Consider the following 21,339-nt stretch of genomic DNA (forward strand, 5'->3'; position numbering starts at 1 on the left):
ACTCTTGAGTTATGAATGGCCCTGTGATTTTCGTGATGCAGTGGCAGCATCCCTACTTCTAGACCCACCTGCTAAGTTCAAGTCCCACCTGCCCCAGAGTTGTTTAACAACATCTTTGAACAGGCTCATTAGAAAAATATCTGCAACTGGCCCTTATGGAGCTACAAGAAATTCACTCATTATTGTAGTCAGCAACTCCATAGGGAAACTACAATTCCCAAACCATTAAGAAAAAGCTTTTGGAGGGCTAACTCTGTTAGAAGCTATGAAAGTTGTGATTGCTTTGATCTTTTATGCTGTTAGGTTTTTTTGAACATATGAACATATGGGTTAGGAGCAGGAGTAGTCTGGGCACATATCCCGTGAGTGAATTTAAAAAAAAATCTTACTCTATTGCTTAAGAAGAAACTGCATTGATAGATATTGCTTCCACTGCCTTTTGAGTAAGGGAGTTCCAAAGACTGTTAATCCTCTGAGAGTAAAAACATTCTCCTCATCTGTGCCTTAATGGGCTGTTTCAACTGTCTTAAACAGTGACCCCTAGTTCTAGATTTTTGCAAATGAGAAACATCATCTCTATATCATCCCTGTCCATGCCATCAGGATCTTATTGGATTTAATCAAGTTTCATCTTACTTCTTTCATCTCCAGCAGATGCAAGCCTCGCTAAGTCTAACCTTTTGTCAAAAGCCACCGGTTGCTGGTATTAGTTAGTAAACCTTCTCTGAACTGCTTCCAAAGTATTTACATCCTTCCCTAAATGAGACGGTGAGCAACATGTATCGTACTTCTGATGTGGTCTCACCAGTGGTCTGTATAACTGAAGCATAACCTCCCACTTTTTATATTCAATTACCTTTGCAATCTAGAAAATCATTGTTAGCTTTCCTAATTACTTGTATCAGCATATTAGCCTTTTGCAATGCAAACATCACCACACCCAGGTCCCCCTGCATTTCAGAGCTCTGCATCTCTCAACATTTAGATAAATTATTTCTTTAAAATTTTTCTCCTGCCAAAATGGACAGTTTTGCATTTTGTCATACTATACTCTGTTTGCTGTTTCTTTGCACACACACACACCCAGACCATCACAGAAGCCAGCCTTCCATCCATGGACCCCATTTACATGGCTCGCTGCCGCGGAAAGGCTGCCAATGTCATCAAAGACCCATAGCATCGCAGTAATGATCTGCTACAACCTCTTCCATCAGGCAGAAGATACAGAAGCCTGAACACATGCACCATCAGGTTCAGAAACAGCTTCTTCCTGGCCGTCATTAGACTGATGAATGGACTGTCTAGCCTCAAATCATGCTGATCTTGCTAATGTTGATCTTGCCTAGTGCACACCCTGTGCAATGTAACCTGTATGCCTCTGTCTAAGTCCTTTTGATTTGTACATCCTTGTTTGCTATGTTTTGCCTGTACTGCTCATAAACAAAGCTTTTCACTGTACTTTGGTACACATGACAGTAAATAAATCAATCAGTCGATCAATTAACCTTCTTAGCCTTGTAATGTCCTCTTCAAAACTTACTTTCTTACCATCTTTTTGTCATCAATTAATTTAGTAAACACACTTTCATTGAAGTCATTTATATAAATTGCAAACAATTGAGGTCCCAACACTAATCCCTGTGGCACGCCACTCCAATCTAGGGAAGATTGGAAAATTAAAACCAACTCAACAACAACCTCACTAGCCACTTCTTTTACAACCTAAGAATGAAGTCCTTCAGGACCCAGGGACTTACATGCTCACAGCTTCAACAGCTTGCCCAAAGTAATGGCTGTTTGTGACTGCCAACGTTCTTCTGTACTACATAATTGCATCATACAAGTTATAGATACATTGTTTGTTTGTTTCATCTGCTTTCCAATGTAAGAATTCTGCATCAAAAGACAACTCTAACACTTTTCTGTCTGGCTTGATTTCCCCAGTGACGATGAAGTTATTGATACACTATGTAGAAAAAGAATTGGTGATGGAAGCCTGAGCAGAGGACTAAGCTGGAGGGTGGGTTTAGGAAGTTAGAATCTAAGATTGTACAGGATGTTTGGCACAATCTCAAATCACTGCTCAGTTATGAATGTGAGCGTTTGAGCCTGCCCTTGAGACATGAGGGGAAAAAATAAAACAAAGAACTGTGGATGCTGGAAATCAGAAACATAAACAGAAAGTGCTGGAGAAACTCAGCAGGTCTGGCAGCATCTGGGGAGACAAAGCAGAGTTAACGTTTCAGATCCAGTGACCGGTGAGCCTGACGTCAGTGGTGGGGAAGCTGCTGGAGAAGATACTGAGGGATAGGATCTATTTACATTTGGAAGAAAATGGGCTTATTAGTGATAAGCAGCATGGTTTTGTGCAGGGAAGGTCATGTCTTACCAACTTGATAGAATTCTTTGAGGAAGTGACAAAGTTGATAGATGAGGGAAGAGCTGTAGATGTCATATACATGGACTTCAGCAAGGTGTTTGATAAGGTTCCCCATGGTAGGGTGATGGAGAAAGTGAAGTTCCATGGGGTCCAGGGTGTACTAGCTAGATGGATAGAGAACTGGCTGGGCAACAGGAGACAGAGAGTTGTAGTGGAAGGGAGTTTCTCAAAATGGAGAACTGTGACCAGTGGTGTTCCACAGGGATCCGTGTCGGGACCAGTGTTGTTTGTGATATACATAAATGATCTGGAGGAAGGTATAGATGGTCTGATTAGCAAGTTTGCAGATGACACTAAGATTGGTGGAGTAGCAGATAGTAAAGGGGACTGTCGGAGAATGCAGCAGAATATAGATAGATTGGAGAGTTGGGCGGAGAAATGACAGATGGAGTTCAATCGAGGCAAATGCGAGGTGATGCATTTTAGAAGATCCAGTTCAAGAGCGAACTATACGATAAATGGAAAAGCCCTGGGGAAAATTGATGGCACAGAGAGATTTGGGTGTTCAGGTCCATTGTACCCTGAAGGTGGCAATGCAGGTCGATAGAGTGGTCAAGAGGATATACGGCATGCTTTCATTCATCGGATGGAGTATTGAGTACACGAATTGGCAGGTCATGTTACAGTTGTATAGGACTTTGGTTCGACCACATTTGGAATACTGCATACAGTTCTGGTCGCCACATTAGCAAAAGGATGTGGATGCTTTGGAGAGGGTGCAGATGAGGTTCACCAGGATGTTGCCTGTTATGGAGGGCACTAGCTATGAAGAGAGGTTGAGTAGATTAGGATTATTTACATTAGAAAGACGGAGGTTGAGGGGGGACTTGATTGAGGTCTACAAAATCATGAGACGTATAGACAGGGTGGATAGCAAGAAGCTTTTTCCCCAGAGTGGGGGATTCAGTTACTAGGTGTCATGATTTCAAGGTGAGAGGGGAAAAATTTAAGGGAGATATGCGTGAAAAGTTCTTTTCGCAGAGGGTGGTGGGTGCCTGGAACGCGTTGCCAGTGGAGGTGGTAGAGGTGGTCACGATAGTGTCATTTAAGATGGATCTAGACAGATACATGAATTGGCAGGGAGCAGAGGGATACAGATCCTTGGAAAATATGCGACAGGTTTAGATAGAGTATCTGGATTGACACAGGCTTGGAGGGCCGAAGGGCCTGTTCCTGTGCTGTAATTTTCTTTGTTCTTTGTTCTTCAGAACACAGTGTTTCTATTTTTGTCCTTGATACATGAGATCCCAACTTCAGTAGTGGATGAGCTACATTTGTTCTCTACTTGTGTTTCCTCATTCATACCATTTACTTCTCAAAGTACTCCTTCATGCTTGCAGCAGGTACAGTCCACAGTGAGGTGCTTGCTTGTTTTCTAATAGTTTACTGGAATCTAAAACCTTCTACTTTTAGGGCACAGCAAGAAGCAAAAGGTATTTAAAAAGTTCTTAGCAAACAAACCCTTAATGTCAAATTTTATATTTTTCTGCTGTGGTACAACATGTATGCCTTTTGGAGGTCTGTTAGCTCAGTTGGTTGGACTGCTGGCTTGCAATGCAGAGTAATGTGCATTTCCCACACCAGCTGAGGTTACTATGAAGGACTCTCCTTCTCAACCTCTCCCTTCATCTGAGGTGTGGTGACCATCTGGTTAAACCATCACCAAGTCAACCAGTCAGCTTGAATTAGAGACTAGCCCTATGGTTCTCTTGAACTCTAATGACTTTACTTTCCCTTTATGCCTGAACAGTGGAGTAATTCACTGTTAATTCATTAAATTAATAAAAATAAAAGTTATGAAATCAACGAATGATGCTCTCTGTTGACTTTGGTGAAGTTACTCAGTCTATTTTCCCCATGTCTTTTGTTTTCTTCCACACCTAGAATTTCTAAAACTCTCTCCTCAAAAGAATTGGAGAATCAATTAACAATTTCAGTATTGAAATTGCTAGATCTTTCTTCAACAAGGGTTATGCCCAAGGACTAAGGAATCAAAACAGGTGGGTTGAATTAAAACAAGATCAGTCAAGCTCTAACTGAATGGTGGAACAGGCTGAAGGGGCTGAATGGCTGACGTTTTGGGCCTAGACCCTTCTTCAGAAATGAGGGAGGGGAAGGGGATTCTGAAATAAATAGGGAGAGAGGGGGAGGCGGATAGAAGATGGATAGGCGAGAAGATAGGTGGAGAGGAGACAGACAGGTCAAAGAGGCGGGGATGGAGCCAGTAAAGTTGAGTGTAGGTGGGGAGTTAGGGAGAAGATAGGTCAGTCCAGGGAGGATGAACAGGTCAAGGGGGTGGGATGAGGTTAGTAGGTAGGAGATGGGGGTGGGGCTTGAGGTGGGAGGAGGGGATAGGTGGGAGAAAGGACAGGTTAGGGAGGTCGGGTCAAGCTGGGCTGGTTTTGGGATGCGGTTGGGGGAGGGGAGATATTGAAGCTTGTGAAATCCACATTGATACCATTGGGCTGCAGGGTCCCCAAGAGGAATATGAGTTGCTGTTCCTGCAACCTTCGGGTGGCATCGTTGTGGCACTGCAGGAGGCCCAGGATGGACATGTCGTCTGAGGAATGGGAGGGGGAGTTGAAATGGTTCGCAACTGGGAGGTGCAGTTGTTTAGTGCGAACCGAGCGTAGGTGTTCTGCAAAGCGGTCCCCAAGCCTCCACTTAGTTTCCCCGATGTAGAGGAAGCCACAACAGGAACAGCGGATACAATATATCACATTAGCGGATGTGCAGGTGATCATCTACTTGATGTGGAAAGTCTTCTTGGTGCCTGGGATGGGGGTGAGGGGGGAGGTGTCGGGGCAGGTGTAGCACTTCCTGAGATTGCAGGGAAAAGTGTCGGGTGTGGTGGGACAAAATGTGTGTAACCCAACTCTATTAGTCACTGCAAATCAGGAGCCATGGGTCAAACACATTATTTCATTAGTAATGCAGCCTGCCCTGGAAAAGAAAGAGCATGCAAAGATACACTGTGAAGCATCACTCTGAAAGGAATGAAAGTGCATTGCATTCAATCTAGCAACTTTCCTGATACTAGAATATTTCTTCCAGTCATGTTCCTTGGGTCTGTTAACATCTTGGATTAAGAATCTGTATGATTCTCTTCTTAACTCTGGCCTCTAAAGAAAAAAGAGATGAAATCTTTTAACTTAGCTTTCGTTTGCAACCTCAAAATTGCCAGGGTAAAATTAGGCATTGTCCTTGGGAGTGCAAACCCGGACCTAAGATCAACATAAATTGGGCCTAGATATTGATCAACACATCATTGGAAAACTGTGGATGCCAGACAAGCAGTCAAAGGTAGCTAGATGGTTTCACCAAGTGAATTACTCCACTGTTCAGGCATAAAGGGAAAGTAAAGTCATTAGAGTTCAAGAGAACCATAGGGCTAGTCTCTAATTCAAGCTGACTGGTTGACTTGGTGATGGTTTAACCAGATGGTCACCACACCTCAGATGAAGGGAGAGGTTGAGAAGGAGAGTCCTTCATAGTAACCTCAGCTGGTGGAGGCAGGAGCCTTTCAGAAGGTTCTGAGTTGGTAGTAGGTAATTGGCAGAGAGGATGGTCAGAAAGGCAATCAAGCAGGAAATTGAGGTAGTTAACCAAGTTTCATCATGACTCTGTAGAGATGGGAGGCACAGTCCTGATCGTCCTGGTTCCAGATTCAGATAACTATTATTTTTACAGCTTTTTCTTCCTGGTGGTCTCCATCAGTAGAGACACATTATTCTGGATACAGCGGTTCTGGCACCAACAGCAATTAGGGCATCGGAACTTCAGAGAGGATTCTTCAAACAGGCATTGGTCTATTTCTATATGCAAAACAGCCTGAAATCTGTTTCAGCTGCTAGTTCTAGGCATCAACATTGGAACTTGTACTAATTTGCAGAGGACCATCGATGTAATGGAATTGAGCCACAGGGATTGAAGGGAATTAAGCTACAGCTGCAGTTACAGACAGTTGTTCAGTATGTTTCAGGTGAAAGGCTTAATATAATCCTTAATGCTGAGATTTTACCATTGGGTTAAAAGTTAACTTAGTGTGCTAATGACAGAAAACAATTTAAGGTCTTCATTCCAATCAGATGAGACTGTAAATACAGATCTTTAACTTTGCAGGACGTTTTTTTCTGGGAATTCATAATTATAAGATTGTTACCTAATAAATATCCCAGTCTCTAATTTAGCTGTGTGCCTTAGCTCTCGAACAATCATTGTAAGTTTAAAAAAGACAAACGTTATCTTCAATAGTTTTAGCTAAATATCACTTTTTTGCTGTCAAACTGTTTTTTTTAACTTAATCTCAGACCCGTTGCTGAGTGGACTACTGTATTGTGATGAATTTTTCTGCACTTGGATATTTACAACCTACTCTTCAGTAGAAATAAATCTTATGGAGTCACTCACTATATTGAATGTTTGCGCAAATGAATCTGAAAAAAAATGTTAGTTGTTTATAGTTTTACAAGGACGGCACAGGACAGAAAGAAGTCGAAATTGATAGCAGTCAACATTCTGGTAAGCTAATGACAACAACAACCTAACAAATGTCAGAAGAAGCTTTTTAAACAACATCCACAAATTAACTCTGTTCTTCCTTTGTGCTTAATTATGTTTGTTCATAGTATTTTGTAATTGGCATATCATTGCTTCTTTATAATGTGCTGTAGATTAGAGAGAGGAAATTACCAGGATATCTATACCTAACTGCTGTCTGGGATCTTCCTGTGTGCACATGAATATTGCATAAGAATGACATGATACTTGACTGTGATGCCTGCATAGTTGAATACCCCAAGGGCATTTGCTGTCCAAGTTCACTCGTGAATAATGATTACTTCGGTGAAGTATTAGTAGGTGACGAGCACTTGTGGAACCTTTCCACGTGAGAAATCAACTTTTTTTAAAAGTGAAAACTTGGGGAAAAAAAGTTGTTTGTAAATTTCTGAAATGAAGAACGCCTTTAAAATTAATCAAAATGCAGTTCATGTTTAGCACAAACCACCAGAGGGTAAAAAAAACTGGAATGAAATATAATGTTTCATATCGTGATCTAAAGCTTTAATATGACCTTAATCTATCTTCCAGCTGAAACAAAAATCTGCTTTAAGTATTACCATGGAGCAAGTGGAGCACTTCGAGCAACAACCCCAAGCATCAGTGTGAGAAATCCTTCTGTACCTGTAAGTTATTGCTGCAATGTGTTTACTATATATAAATATTAGATATCATTCAATAATCACACCTTAATTTCCAGCTCTGGGCTGACAAATTAGACGTGACCAAAGGTAGAATTAAAAGTAGAAATTGCCCTCTTTCTCACCATGGTTTGTAAAAACTGAAAGCAACAGATGGTGTTGCTATTGTATTGTAGTAAATCATATGATTATGGCTCTGTCAACTTATCCATACATTATTTTTGAGGTCTGATCAAAGCAACTCAGCATCCTTTGAAATAAAAAATACCTTATCCCACATTTGACCAACCAAATTAATGATGTTTCTCGAATCTACGTATGTTTCTTTGACACTGTTTAACAGTTAATTTTATGCTTTAAAGCTGCTCCATTCAGGTCTTCTTTCTGTCTGTCATTTATAAAGAACTATTAATGAAACAAATGAACATATCCTGATTAAAGGTTGAAATATTGTGGATATTTCCTGTGCTTGTAAAGCAATGTGAGTCACAGGGTGGAATCTTCCAAGCTCCTGAAAGTTGTGGACATTGGTTGAGATTGGCAGTAATGAGATTCTCGATGTTGAAAGCAGAAAGTTCCATTCTCCAAACCAAATGTTGATTGGCAAGATGAGAAGCTAGTGAGATTCAATCTACAAATCACTACATTAAACAAGCATTTATTTGCCAAATCTTACTTCTGCTCTTTGGTGGGATATTGTAGCTCATTCAAGTGAACATTATTCACATTGCACCAACTTTGGAAAACATATTTTTATGATAGGGTAATGTTGATCAAGTTCAGTTTTTTTTTCATTCATTACTACACACCTATGTTTTGTGTAATGATATAAAATGAGTGCTAAGTATTTCCATCATCTTGTTTTCATTTCCAATTTACAACACCCGCTATATTGTCTCGGCAGAGTTCTACAATGTGTTCAGGGAATATTTTTGGATTGGTGTGTTTCTGTCCTATAAATGGAGGAATTGCTATATCTGGTTCTGGGGACTTAGGTGGATCAGGTATCAATGGGGTAAGATTTAGATTCTTGATCAGTAGGGACAACAAATTGTAGGAAAGTGGACACGAGGAATGTTGGATCACCCATGGTCACATTGTATTGTGGAGCAGGATTGATGGGCTGAATGGCCTAATCCTATTCCTATTTCCTGTGGTCTTATGGTATTAAATGGGAAAGTGATCATGGTCCCATAAGGTTTAATTTAGCAATTGAAAAGGACAAGGAACAATCTCGTATGAAAATATTTATGAGAGGAAGCCAACTTCAGTTGAGTCAGGAACAAAAACAGAGGTTGCTGGAAAAGCTCAGCAGGCCTGGCAGCATCTGTGAAGAAAAAAATCAGAGTTAATGTTCCGGATCTGGTGATCCTTTCTCAGGACTGCAGGAAAGTGAGGAACTGAGCTGGATCCAAAATGTTAAGTCTGATTTTTTCTTCACTGATGCTGCCAGGCCTGCTGAGCTTTTCCAGCAATCTCTGTTTTTGTTCCTGATCTACAGCATCCACAGTCATTTTGGTTCTTATGCAGTGGAGTCAGAATGGATTGTGCAGCAGTAAATTGAAATCAGAGATTTTCAGTCAAAACTATAATGGAAGCTTGAGCTGCCTTTGAAGAAGCAGTAGATTCTGTAGAGTGGAGGTACATTTCTTTCTAGGGATAAATGCAAGACTTATCAAATCAGAGCTCCTGGACTGAAAGCAAGCTATGAGTTGAATGTGTGACAGTGGTACATATGACAGATGCCAGGTTGATAATACAAGTGAAAACCAAATTGAATACAAAGTATTCGGGAGAAAGTGGGGAAGCGAAAGGAGAAATAACAGCAGCAAAAACAGAATGTGAGAAGATATTAGCTGCTAATATAAAACAAAATCCCAAAGTCTTCCAGAAGTATCTAAAGAAGTAAATGGTTGGTAAAATGAGGAGCTGGGTCAGCTAGGGACTGAAATGACGATTTACACATGGAGGGAGGGAGGGACAGAGCATGACTAAGGTAAGAACAATTAAAACCAACTTAAAAAGATTCCTAGAGTAGGTTCAGTAGCAGAGGACAGAGCAGTATATGTGCACAATGATTGAATCTGGTTGGGCAAGCTGGGAAAGCAATTTGAATGTCATAAGGGCTCTGGGGCCTTATACATGGAGGCATAGAGTTCAAGAGCAAGGAAGTTACAATGAACCTTTTATAAAACACTGATTTACCTTCAACTGGAGTATTGTGCCCTTTGGGCACTTCTCTATAAGAAGGATGTCAATGCAGATTGCCTTGTGATATATTAACATTGTGGCAATAACAGAGACTTGGCTTAAGGAAAGGTTTAGTGGTAAATATTCTTGACTACAAGATTTTTTATTTATTCATGGGATGTGGGCATTGCTGACTGGGCAAGCCTTGACCATCTCTCATAGTCCCTGAACTGAATGGTTCACAACATTTTCAAAGTTAACCTCATTGCTGTGGGTCTGAAATCATATGTAGGTCAGATCACATAAGGACAGCTTGCTTCCTTCCCCAAAGAATATTATTGAATCAGATGGGTATTTATAACAATGGTTACTAGGTTGCATTAGCCTAACTAATCATTTAGTTTTTTTTGTTGAATTCAAATTTCACTACCTACCATAGTGGGCTTCAAACACATATCCCCAGAATATTAAATTAAGACCGAAAGAACTGTGGATGCTGTAAATCAGTTCTGAGGAAGGGTCACCAGACCCAAAATGTTACCTCTGCTTTGTCCTTCACAGATGCTGCCAGACCTGCTGAGCTTTACCAGCAACTTTGTCTTTGTCCCCAGAATATTAGTCTGGGATTCTGAGTTACAAGGTCCATTGACATTCCCATTATGCCATAGCCTCCCTGAGGTATTCAGCAAAGATAAGAAATAAAAGAAAAGAGAGGAGGACTGGCATTTTTGGTTAAGGAAAGCATTGCAGTCCTGGAGCAAGTAAATATATCAGATGCTTATAGGAGAGAATTAATCTCCTGGAGATTAAAGAATAAGAAAGGTACAATCACATTGCCCAATGTAATCTATTGAAGCATCAACTAATGGGAAGGAAATGGAGGAACAAACCTGCGAGGAAATTACAGAGAAGTGTAAACAGCTTTGAGTGGTAATATTGGAGGACTTTACCACTGTACCTCTCTATATATGTGTAATTACTTTAAGACGCAGCAAGGGATAGGCATTTCTAGATTGTGTTTAAAAGGATTTCCTACAGCAGTGTGTGTTCAGCCCAACAAGAAAGAAGGCATTGCTAGACCTAGCTCTTTGGAATGAGTTAGGTCACGTAGATCAAGTGATAGTGGGGACCACTTTGGGGATAGTGAATTTTGTATCATAAAGCACAGGATAATGATTGAAAATAATGTTAGTCATGCCAGAGTAAGAATAATCAAATATGGGAGATCAGACTTCAATGACGCAAAATCAGGGACAAACCAGACAGACTATAAACAAAGCTTGGCAGCAAAAGCAGCAGCTGAACAGTAGGCTACTTTTAAAGAACAAATGGTTTAGGTACAGTGAAGGTATATTCACTCAAAGGAAAAGGGAGGGTAGACAAATCTAGAGCTCCCTGAAACAATAAAGGAAATAGAAATGACTCAACTAGGGTAACACTGTTGATGTGTATATATGAGCATTTAGAAGGCATTTGATACAATGCCACACAACAGAATTGGAGAAAGCTATAGCTCATGGTATAAAAGGGATGGCGGCAACATGGATACAAAATTGGCTGAGTGACATGCAGCAGAGAGTAATATTTTTTGGACTGGTGGAAAGTTTATAGTGGAGTTCCCTAGGAGTTAGTATCATGAACCTTGTTTGTCGTGACTTATGTTAATGATCCAGGTTTGGTGTGCAGGAGGCAATTTTAAAGTTTGCAAATTATACAAAACTTTAAGCATCGTAATCTCTGAGGAGGAACTCCAAAAAGATATTGACAAGTTGGTTGAATGGGCAAGTGGGTGACAGGTGAGGTTCAATGCAGGAAACAATAAGGTGATGCATTTTTAGTAGGAAGAACATTGAGAGACAATACAAAATAAATGATCAGATTCTAAAGTGGATGCAGGAGCAGCGGAATTTGGGAGTTTATGTGCATTGATCAGTGAAGGTAGCGGGGCAGGCAGTGAGAGAAGTTAATAAGGCATATACCATTCTTGGCTTTATCAATAGGGGCATAGAGTACAAGAGCAGGGAGGTCATGCTAAACTTGTACAAGATTTCAGCTGGAGTATTGTGTACAGTTCTGTGCACCACAGGATAGAAAGAATATCAATGCATTGAAAAGCATGCAGAAGAGATTTACAAAGGTTTCCAGGAATGAGGACAGTTATATAAAGACAGTTATAAGAAGAGATTGGGACCCTTATCCTTGGAGAGAAGAAGACCAGGAGCAGATCTGAGAACAGCTCACAAAACCTTGATGGAGTAACGTATAAAGGAAAACAAAATGCTTTCACTTGTAAAAGAGAGCACAAATTTAAAATTATTTACAAAAGAAAATGTGATTTGCGAAAAAAAAAACCTTTTTCATACATTGGCCTGAATTTTACTGGAAATCAGAGAAGGTTGAGTTTCATGGTGGATATCTCTTTTTTTTTTAAATTCATTAATGAGATGAGGGTGATATTGACTAGGCAGCATTTATTGCCCATCCCTAATTGTAGTTCAGAGTCATTGTTGTGGGTCTGGAGTCACATGTAGGCCAGACCAGGTCAGGATGGCAGTTTCCTTCCCTGAAGGACATCAGTGAATCAGATGGGCTTTTCTCTACAAGTGACAATGGATTCATGGGCATCATTAGATTCTTAATTCCAGATATTATTATATTGAATTCAAATTCCAACATCTGCCGTGGTGGGATTCGAACCCTGATCCCCAGAACATTATCTGGGTCTCTGGATTAACAGTCCAGTGATAATACCACCTGGCCATTGCCTCCCCATTGCCCCAATGTGAGGCCCAGTGACATTTCTCTCACTATTTTCTGAAACTCACCTCATTAGCTATGCACGATGCCTCTATGATGCTTTTCTTATCATATTATCCCTCTCACCACTGGTGCAAGTACTCACCACTACGGGAAGCACCTGGGGTTCCCAGCTCTGGAGCCCAGCCATGCACTTGATCAAAAGCTGTCAGTCAGGGGCTAACTTACACTGTGCACATGGTGAGACAGGAACCAAAAACAAACGTTTCTCAGTGCATATTGGTGGTGCAGCTGACACTTCATTGGAAATGCAAGTGTACATTTGTAAATTTATTGGAATTTAAGAACCAAATTACAGAGGTTATCCATCTTTAGTGTCATGCCGTCTTAGAACTTTGTCTATCAATGTCACCCTGTCTCAAAGTCATCCCATATCCTCCAATTTACTATTGCCTCACCTATTTATATACTGAGTCCCCTCTGCAACCCAGCATGCTGCCTCTTATCCCCACAATAAACTTCCTCAATTTCACTCCAACAACAGAGGCTTTGATAATCCCCCTTGACTTTCATTGAGCTAACCACCAGGACTGATTGTGGTCCACCCCCTGACTCACTCAGACTGATCTCTATGCAGCTCCACAACTGACTTAGCATGGTTCCCAAGACTGGTTGCACTGGATCTGCAAGGCTAGTAATGGTCCATTCCCATTATAAAACCTCTAACCCCAACAGCCCCAAGCAGCTGATTAATTGTGCTCAAATCCCTCGACTAACTCCTTTTCTGCCCTTGACTTGCTATCTCTGTACCTCATGACTGAAAAGTGTCTCCCTTGAAATGACTGAGAGTTACTCCACTTAGACCTTGAGACATGACCATTGGGTTCAAGCATATTCTGTGTATTTCCTGTACACATGTTGAAGGTATGAGATTGGCAGAACACAGTGCCAAACAGCAACATGTCCACCCCTTTAACTGATCACAGCCGACAACTAGGACAATCCACCTGGCTTTGTGTATCCATTAAACAGCTAGGCAGCACAGAATTTCTGTGAGCCTTTAAGCTATGGCTGAGGGTGTGATGTACAAAAAGGCAAGGCAAAGCAGAAATGCTGTTGGTATCCAGGTAGGTGTAAAGTGAGTGAGCGTTAAGGGCTACATTCCTTCTAATTTTTCCAGCCATTACGCAGGCCTCTAAAGTCTGCATGAGGCAATGTTTTCTGGAGCCAGAAGTTAATGCATTCATACATGTGCAGACCCTATGAGCAGCTGCACAGCCAGGGGAACACTGACTAAGAGAGCAAGCAAGAAGGCCCAAGAGGCATCCTGGTTCAATCTATGAGATAGGTATCTGCTCTGGGTGTCTGTCCCCATGCTCAAAGTGTCCTGGCAGCAGCAATACAATGAAAGATGCTGGCACGTCAAAGTACAGCCTTGAACTGGAGAACTGCATTGTGAGTATGCCGAAGGTGTGTCACGAATGGCTCCTACATGTATGATGCCAACATCCATGGATAGGGTTGCAGTCCATTGCAACCTGTGGAAAGTATCCTTCAATGTTAGGGACCTGTCCAAGATGCAGGGCCAGCAGAGCAAATGGCAAGCTGGAGATGTCAGCTACCCACTCTGACTTTCATGTTAGGAATTGTTGCTGTCTAATTTCTACTCAGCAGGTAGGAGATTGGGAAAACTGCAACTACATGAGGCAAGATGAACTAACAATGAATTGTTATTGCAAGCAGATGGATGCAAATAGGCCTCTCACTAGCAGATTCATGTCTTGCCATTAAATAGTTCACAGGAGAGAGTGGGACGTTTTGCTTTTGACGTCAAGAATCTCATTAAGGCTGATCTAACCTGTTTTTCCCAATTTTCTCACAAATGCCTATATTGTGTAATGACTAGGAAGATACTAGCTCAGGTCTGGAATGTGCTGCCTGGAAGTGTGTTGGAGACAGGTTGAATTGAGGCATTCAAGGGGGCACTGGTTCTGTCTAATCATCCAATGTGTAAGCATATAGGGAAAAGGCAAGACAAAGCCACAGGAGTCATGATGCTCATTTGGACAGCCAGACATGAAGGGCCAAATGGCCTCCTTCTGCACCATAATAATTCCATAATTCTGAGGTGGAGGAAATGAGGAGACAGCTGGCACTTGACTGCATTCTTTAACTCTGATTCACTGGAACAAAACCTCAATCTCCATTTTTTAACAGCCCACACCTTGGCATTCATCCATGATGATCATCACAGCACTCTCTTGGCCACAATCCTGATATAAAAACCACAGGAAATAGCCATTCCAATACAACTTTATTCACCAAACCATCAATACTCCATTCAATAGTCATTTAATCACCGTTGTGCATTCCCTCAGTACCAGAATTGCTTTACCTTCTGGCAGCCTAAGCTTTTGAAATTCACCAAACTGGTATGGGTGATAGCAATTGGGGCCGGCTTGCTAACATGCACAAGTCGGGCTGTTGATGGAGTAGCAGCGATGTAGGCATGAATGGTTTAATCTTGACAGAGAACCAGCAGACTTCACAAGACCAATGCCACTCGCATGAGGCAGCATTTCAATAACCTTCATAGCCAATTGAAGCATAGTGCTGATTGTTGTGACAGCCCACAATCTCCATTGAGCACTATTATCCTCAACCATGATTTCATCAGAACAGAAGGAATCAGATCAGGAATAGACTACTTGGCACCTCACACCTGTCCTGCCATTCAACACTGATCTGCACCAAGGTCTCAACGCCTCTTTCATGCCAATTCAGCATAACTATCAACTCCTTGATATTTCAAAAATCTTTCTACATCCTCTTTAAATACTTCCAGTGATCTAGCCTCCAAACACTTAGGAGAGGAAAACTCCAATATTCAGTACCCTATGGGAGAAAAAAATTCATCTCATCTCTGTTTTAAATGAGGGTCCCCTTATTCTGTTACTATATTCCCTAGTTTGAGATGTACCCCAGTTTGAAATATTTTCTCAACATTTACCCTGCCAAGCTCCCTCGGAAACTTGTATGTTTCAATAAGTTCACCTTCATTCTTCTAAACTCAAATGAATACAGGCTTATCTTTTTTGGCTGTTCTTTAAAGTCAATCCCTTCATCCCAGGAATCAGCCTAGTGAATCTCTTTTGAACTTCCTCCAATACCAGGATGTCCTTTTTTTAAAATACAGGGACAAAATCTGTACTCCAAGTGCGACCTTACCACTATCCTGTACAGTTGTAACAAGACTTCTTTATTTTTAAACTCCAACCCCTTGTAACAAAGGTCGAAATTCCAAACGTCATCTTAATTATTTGCTGCACCTTAATACTAACATTTTGTATTTCACTCACAAGAACACCCAAATCCTCTGGCTGCACTTTTTTTTTGAGCCTCTTTACATTTAGATAATAGTTTGCCTTTGGCTCTTTCTACCAAAATGTATGATGTCATGCCTACCTATATAAAACTCCATCAATCAAGTTTTTCCTCACTTATTCAACCCATCAATATTCCATTGCAGATTCTTTATATCCTCATCACAACATACCCTTCCACCAATGCTTGCATCTAGATTTGCTGATGATACATTATACCCTTACCCAAGTCATTATTATAGATAATAGATAATTGAGACCCTAGGATTGATCCTTGTAGCACTCCACACGTTATATCTTTTCAATCTAAAAAAGACCCTTAATCCTGACTCTCTCTCTCTCTCTCTCTCTGTCAACCAATCCTCAATTCCTGCTAACATATTAACCCCAGTGCTGTGAGCTACTATCTTGTACATTGACCTTTTATGTGACACTTTATTTAATGCCTTCTGAAAATATAAGTACACTACATCTACCAATTTCCCTTCATCAACTCTGATTGTTTTATTCTGTAGAAAATCTGTCAAACACAAGTTCACTTTCACAAAACCATATTGGGTCTATTTGATTGCACTAATCTTTCCCATTTGCCCTGCTATTTCTTCCGTAATAATAGACTCCAGCATTTTCCCAGTGACAGATGTTAGGCCATCTGACCTATGGTTTCCTGCTTTGTCTTCCTCCCTTTTTGAACAGGAGTGTCACATTAACTGCTTTCCAATCCAATGAAACCTTCCTGGGATCAGTTGAGATCTAGAATAGTTGTACTGAATCTGCTGACATCAAGCAGAGATAACATGATTTGAGTTTGAGTTTCCATTGCAATACCAAGGCATTAAATGACTTCTAGATATAGTAAGAACTGCTGATGCTGGAGTCTGAGATAACACAGTGTGGAGCTGGAGGAACACAGCAGGCCAGGCAGCATCAGAGGAGCAGGAAAGCTGATGTTTCGGGTCGGGACACTTCTTCAGAAATGGGCCCATTTGACTTCTGCCTTTTCTGTAATGGAACCTGAGATATCAGTAATCAAACGCTGCATCATATCTGGATCTGTATGTATCTTCATGGAGCTAAGTGTGTGCAGCCATCCCTGTGAACCCACCAGTTAGCTGCTACTGCCTTTTACTGTGTACCACCTTATCCAGCAAGAGAGAGGGAAATGTGTCAGCAAACAGAGTGCAATATATTTGGATGATATACCTGCCACTTTTGAATAGCTAAAATGCGCCCAAGCTATAAGGTATGAATGTGTGGCTTGTGACTGTGCTAGGTGTGAGGAGTGAGACAGTAAAGTTTTGAGCTTGAGGTTCGAGTTGCGATGATAGAGATTGCTGGCGACAACTGAAGGGACTGAAACGAATGGAGTGGGTTGTGTGGCTCATGGTACAGTTGGCAGGATACAGCATGCAAAGTTACATTCACTGATCATGACCATGACCTTGTAGGTCATCTTCCAGTACTATATCCAAATCCTTGGTGTTAGACTGCTTGCATTGATAGCAAAAGTAAAATACTGCAACTGCTTTCACAGTGTTTGTCTGGATGGCTTCCTGGCTTCTTAGGGAATCTCTCGCCTCCTGTGTACCTCATGAACCAGAACCTTCGGCGCAAAATCTGAAAATTGTAGTGGCGTGCTCTCTAGTTGTCAATTCATCCTTAAGCAATTCCAGCCCCTGCAGAAGCCAGAATGCACCAGATGTGCGGATTAATATTTTGCGTTCACTTCCTGTAAACATTGAGTCCCTGATGAAGCATGCAGCATTCAGCAGTGCATCCAACACTGGCAAGCATGCCATATCAGTATGAAATAGAGCAGCATTAAGTTTGCATTTACCTACATTATTTTGAGCGAGGCGTTAATCAGACATTACATGCCAACCTTTCCAATCTTGGGGACTATCCAATTTAATCCTTTTGTGTCTTAAATGACCATTTAATTACCATTCACAGCAGTTCTACATGGGATCATTGTTTATTTATGTTATGTAGCTGAGAAATATACACAGTAAATAAATCACTTACCAAATGTTCTAAATGAGTCAAGATACATTGAATGTTTGTACAACATGTGCTCCATTTAAAAAATGTTTGGTGTGACAGATTGTGAATGCACATAAACATGTTCAATTTCCTTGGTGTTGTTCACAGTGAGTCAAAGTATATGTCCAGAGTATTATACCAGTTACAGCATATTGAGTATGGTTCATTTGTCTTCCTCTGACTGGTTCCTTCACCTTCTCATGGATTTTTCTCTTTTTCTAACTTGTCAAATATTAATTTTCTTCATTGCTACTCTGGCTGACTGTATTTCTCATTGTTCCTGTCCCTCTCTCACTGTAATTCACTCCCATCCTGGTCCAGTGTCTGTCTGGTTCGTACCGGTCAACAGGGTAATGAAGAAGGTGTTTGGTACACTTGCCTGTATTGGTCAGTGCATTGAGTATAGGAGTTGTGAGATCATGTTGCAGCTGTACAGGACATTGTTAGGCCAGTTTTGGAATACTGCTTTCTATTCTGGTCTCCCTGCTATAGGAAAGATGTTGTGAAACTTGAAAGGATTCAGAAAAGATTTACAAGGATGTTGCCAGGGTTGGAGGGATTGAGCTATAGGAAAAGGCTGAATAGGCTGGGGCTATTTTGCCTGGAGTGTCAGAGGCTGAGGGGTGACCTTATAGAAGTTTAGAAAATCATGTCGGGCATGCATAGGGTGAACAGCCAAAGTCTTTTCCCCAGGGTAGGGGAATCCCAATCTAGAGGGCATAAGTTTAAGTTGAAAGTGAAAAGATTTAAGATGGACCTAGGGGCCAACATTTTCACACAGAGGGTGGTGCATGTATGGAATGAGCTTCTGAAGGAAGTGGTAGAGGCTGGTACAATTACAACATTTAAAAGGGATCTGGATGGGTATATGAATAGGAAGGTTTTAGAAGGATATGGGCCAAATGCTGGCAAATGGAACTTTAATTTATAATGTCTGGTTAGTATGGGCAAGTCGGACCGAAAGGTCTCTTTCCATGCCGGACATCTCTAAGACTCTATGACTTTATATGCCTTCTACATTGATGCGCTCAATATATTTCTCACAAATTCCATTGTTAAGCATTTCGAGTACAGAGGAAGATTGGATGCTGGTACAGCAGTAGGAGCTGGGTCAGGCCTGCACAAGTGACAAAGTCTTACATGGAGGTTGAGAGATAAAATGGGGCATGTAAAAGAATAGACAGGAACATGCAAGGCATCACTGTTGCAACACGAAATAAATAATAGGATCCCAGTTTCACAAGTATCTGATCCTCCACTCTGGTTCAGACAGGCACCCCACAGGCTTGTAAAAACCAACATTTTAAAATCACAACTCATCAGGAATGGAATAGGTCAATTGGAAAATTTAACTGCCCTCTTGCTCAATTTCTATTGAACAGTTAAAGTTAAAATGAACTTCACTGTCTGTTTCTCTCCAGCAGATTGATTATAGAAACACTCCTGCTGTTCTATTGTGTGTTCAGGTTAGGTCGATCCAATCTAAGTGAAAGCTAAATTTCAGTTAGTGCACCAAAACTCCAGCTTATTGGAAAGCTGTTTCTTTCATGAGGGGGAAATCTAATTCTGCTTGTAAACACTTTCATCTGTGATACTGGGCTTTAGCACAGACAGCTACTTAATCCCTTGCTGCCACTTAATGAGCGATAGCTTTATTCTTCACCCAGGATTCTATTGATGACTTAATTCTTTCTGTAGAGGAAACATTTCCACAAATTAGTCTAGCCTTAGGGATTTAGCAAGTTTTAAACATTCACTTCCATGATGCACTCATAAAGAATGGGAATCTTCCCCTCCCATTTGAGAACATACTTCTCTGATACTAAAATAGAAAAAGAAACTGTAGCTTGCACAGTGGCACAGTGGTTAGTACTGCTGTCTCACAGTGCTAGGGAGCTCGGTTTGATTCCAGCCCTGGGTGACTGCGTGAAATTTGAATGTTTTCCCTCTGTTTGTGTGGGTTTCTTCCAGGTGCTTTGGTGTTTTTTTTCCCCACAGTCCAAAGATGTGCAGGTTAGCTGGATTGGCCAGGCTAAATTCCTTACCAATCCACTTTATAAAATCCCCTTTCCTTCTTTCTTATCCACCTCACTCTCATTCATTATGTGGAAAGTTGTTGAAATACTTTATCTCCAAAATTGAGATGTTCTGTGCAGCTCTTTCTGATGCTACGTTATCCTCCTATTTTTTTTTAAACTCTGGATCAACTCCCATCCCTTAACTAAACGTGCAATGTCTGCATTATCACAATTTTATTCACTGACACACTGGTATTCTCAGAGTGCTTGGGATCAAATGTTCATTGATAAGTCTCATGTGGCAATGGCTTCCATATTCAATCTCCTTCTGAGGACAAAAAGTACAGTTCCTCTCATTCTGAATTGTATATGAGCTTGATTTTCTTATAACTGAACATCAGTGGCAATACTGCTAGCTGTTGTAATATGATTTTCCATGTCAAAACATGTTGATATTAGGTCTTTTGTTACTACTCAGAACCAGGCAAAGGGAGGAAAATAAAAATGTAATAACTACAGTTGCTTCTGGCTATATGTATTTGTTGTTTTGCTGTTTTTTTTATTTCAAGGCAGTGCAGAAATGACTCTACCCATAAATCCAAATAGTTTATTTATAGAAATATAAAATATCTCAGAACTTACATATGTCCTGACACAAATGGTCTTTGATAGATCCCAGACCCTTTCCAGAACATTGCCAGTCTCAAGCCAATACTAGCTCCACTGACAAACTTAAATATTCGAGCAAGTGTATAAGAGTCACTTACTAGACTAATATAATCAAAACAGATGAAATAAACCAATGAATATGACAATGGATAACATTATCTCTTACAGGCTGAGCAACCATCAGTAAGGGAGAAATGAAATGAGATCTGATCTCTGCATTCTATTATACATGAAAATTTGCTGCCCTTAGCAGTTGATGATGACAGCATTTATACACTGGACTTGCATTCTCTTCCTCTTCTCCCCTTTCTGGAAAAAGTGTGCTACAAATCAACAGAATGCATTTATAGTAGTCTCTAAATACAGCCATGATAATATTCAGTGTTATACAATGATCTAATTAAATTAGCTTTTAACACGCACGGCTCGGTTAATTTCAGAGTTGGCCAGAATTGGATTTTCTGCTGTGGTAAGGGTAATATTCCCTATCAATAAGAAAAAAAAAATCATGCTCTACATTTTATATGTCACTAGCAGATCGCAAACAATAGTAAAATAATAGCCACAATTATATACCACTGCAATTAGTCGATATCTTAAATCAATATAACAATCTTTAATCGCCTTTTCTCCTTGGT

At 40.7% G+C, this 21,339-nt stretch overlaps 1 protein-coding gene across 1 annotated transcript in view; it reads left to right on the top strand.

The window, feature by feature from the left end:
* LOC109916385 (E3 ubiquitin-protein ligase HECW1-like) overlaps positions 1-21,339 on the top strand; it is a 419,523-nt gene that overhangs the window by 140,158 nt on the left and 258,026 nt on the right. Inside the window, exon 4 of the mRNA XM_048617591.1 lies at positions 7,532-7,626. Coding sequence (XP_048473548.1) covers positions 7,532-7,626 — 95 coding nt within the window. The remainder of the gene's footprint in view (positions 1-7,531; positions 7,627-21,339) is intronic.

Source organism: Rhincodon typus, chromosome 2 (assembly GCF_021869965.1).
Source record: "Rhincodon typus isolate 14 chromosome 2, sRhiTyp1.1, whole genome shotgun sequence".
NCBI classification, from domain to species: domain Eukaryota; kingdom Metazoa; phylum Chordata; class Chondrichthyes; order Orectolobiformes; family Rhincodontidae; genus Rhincodon; species Rhincodon typus.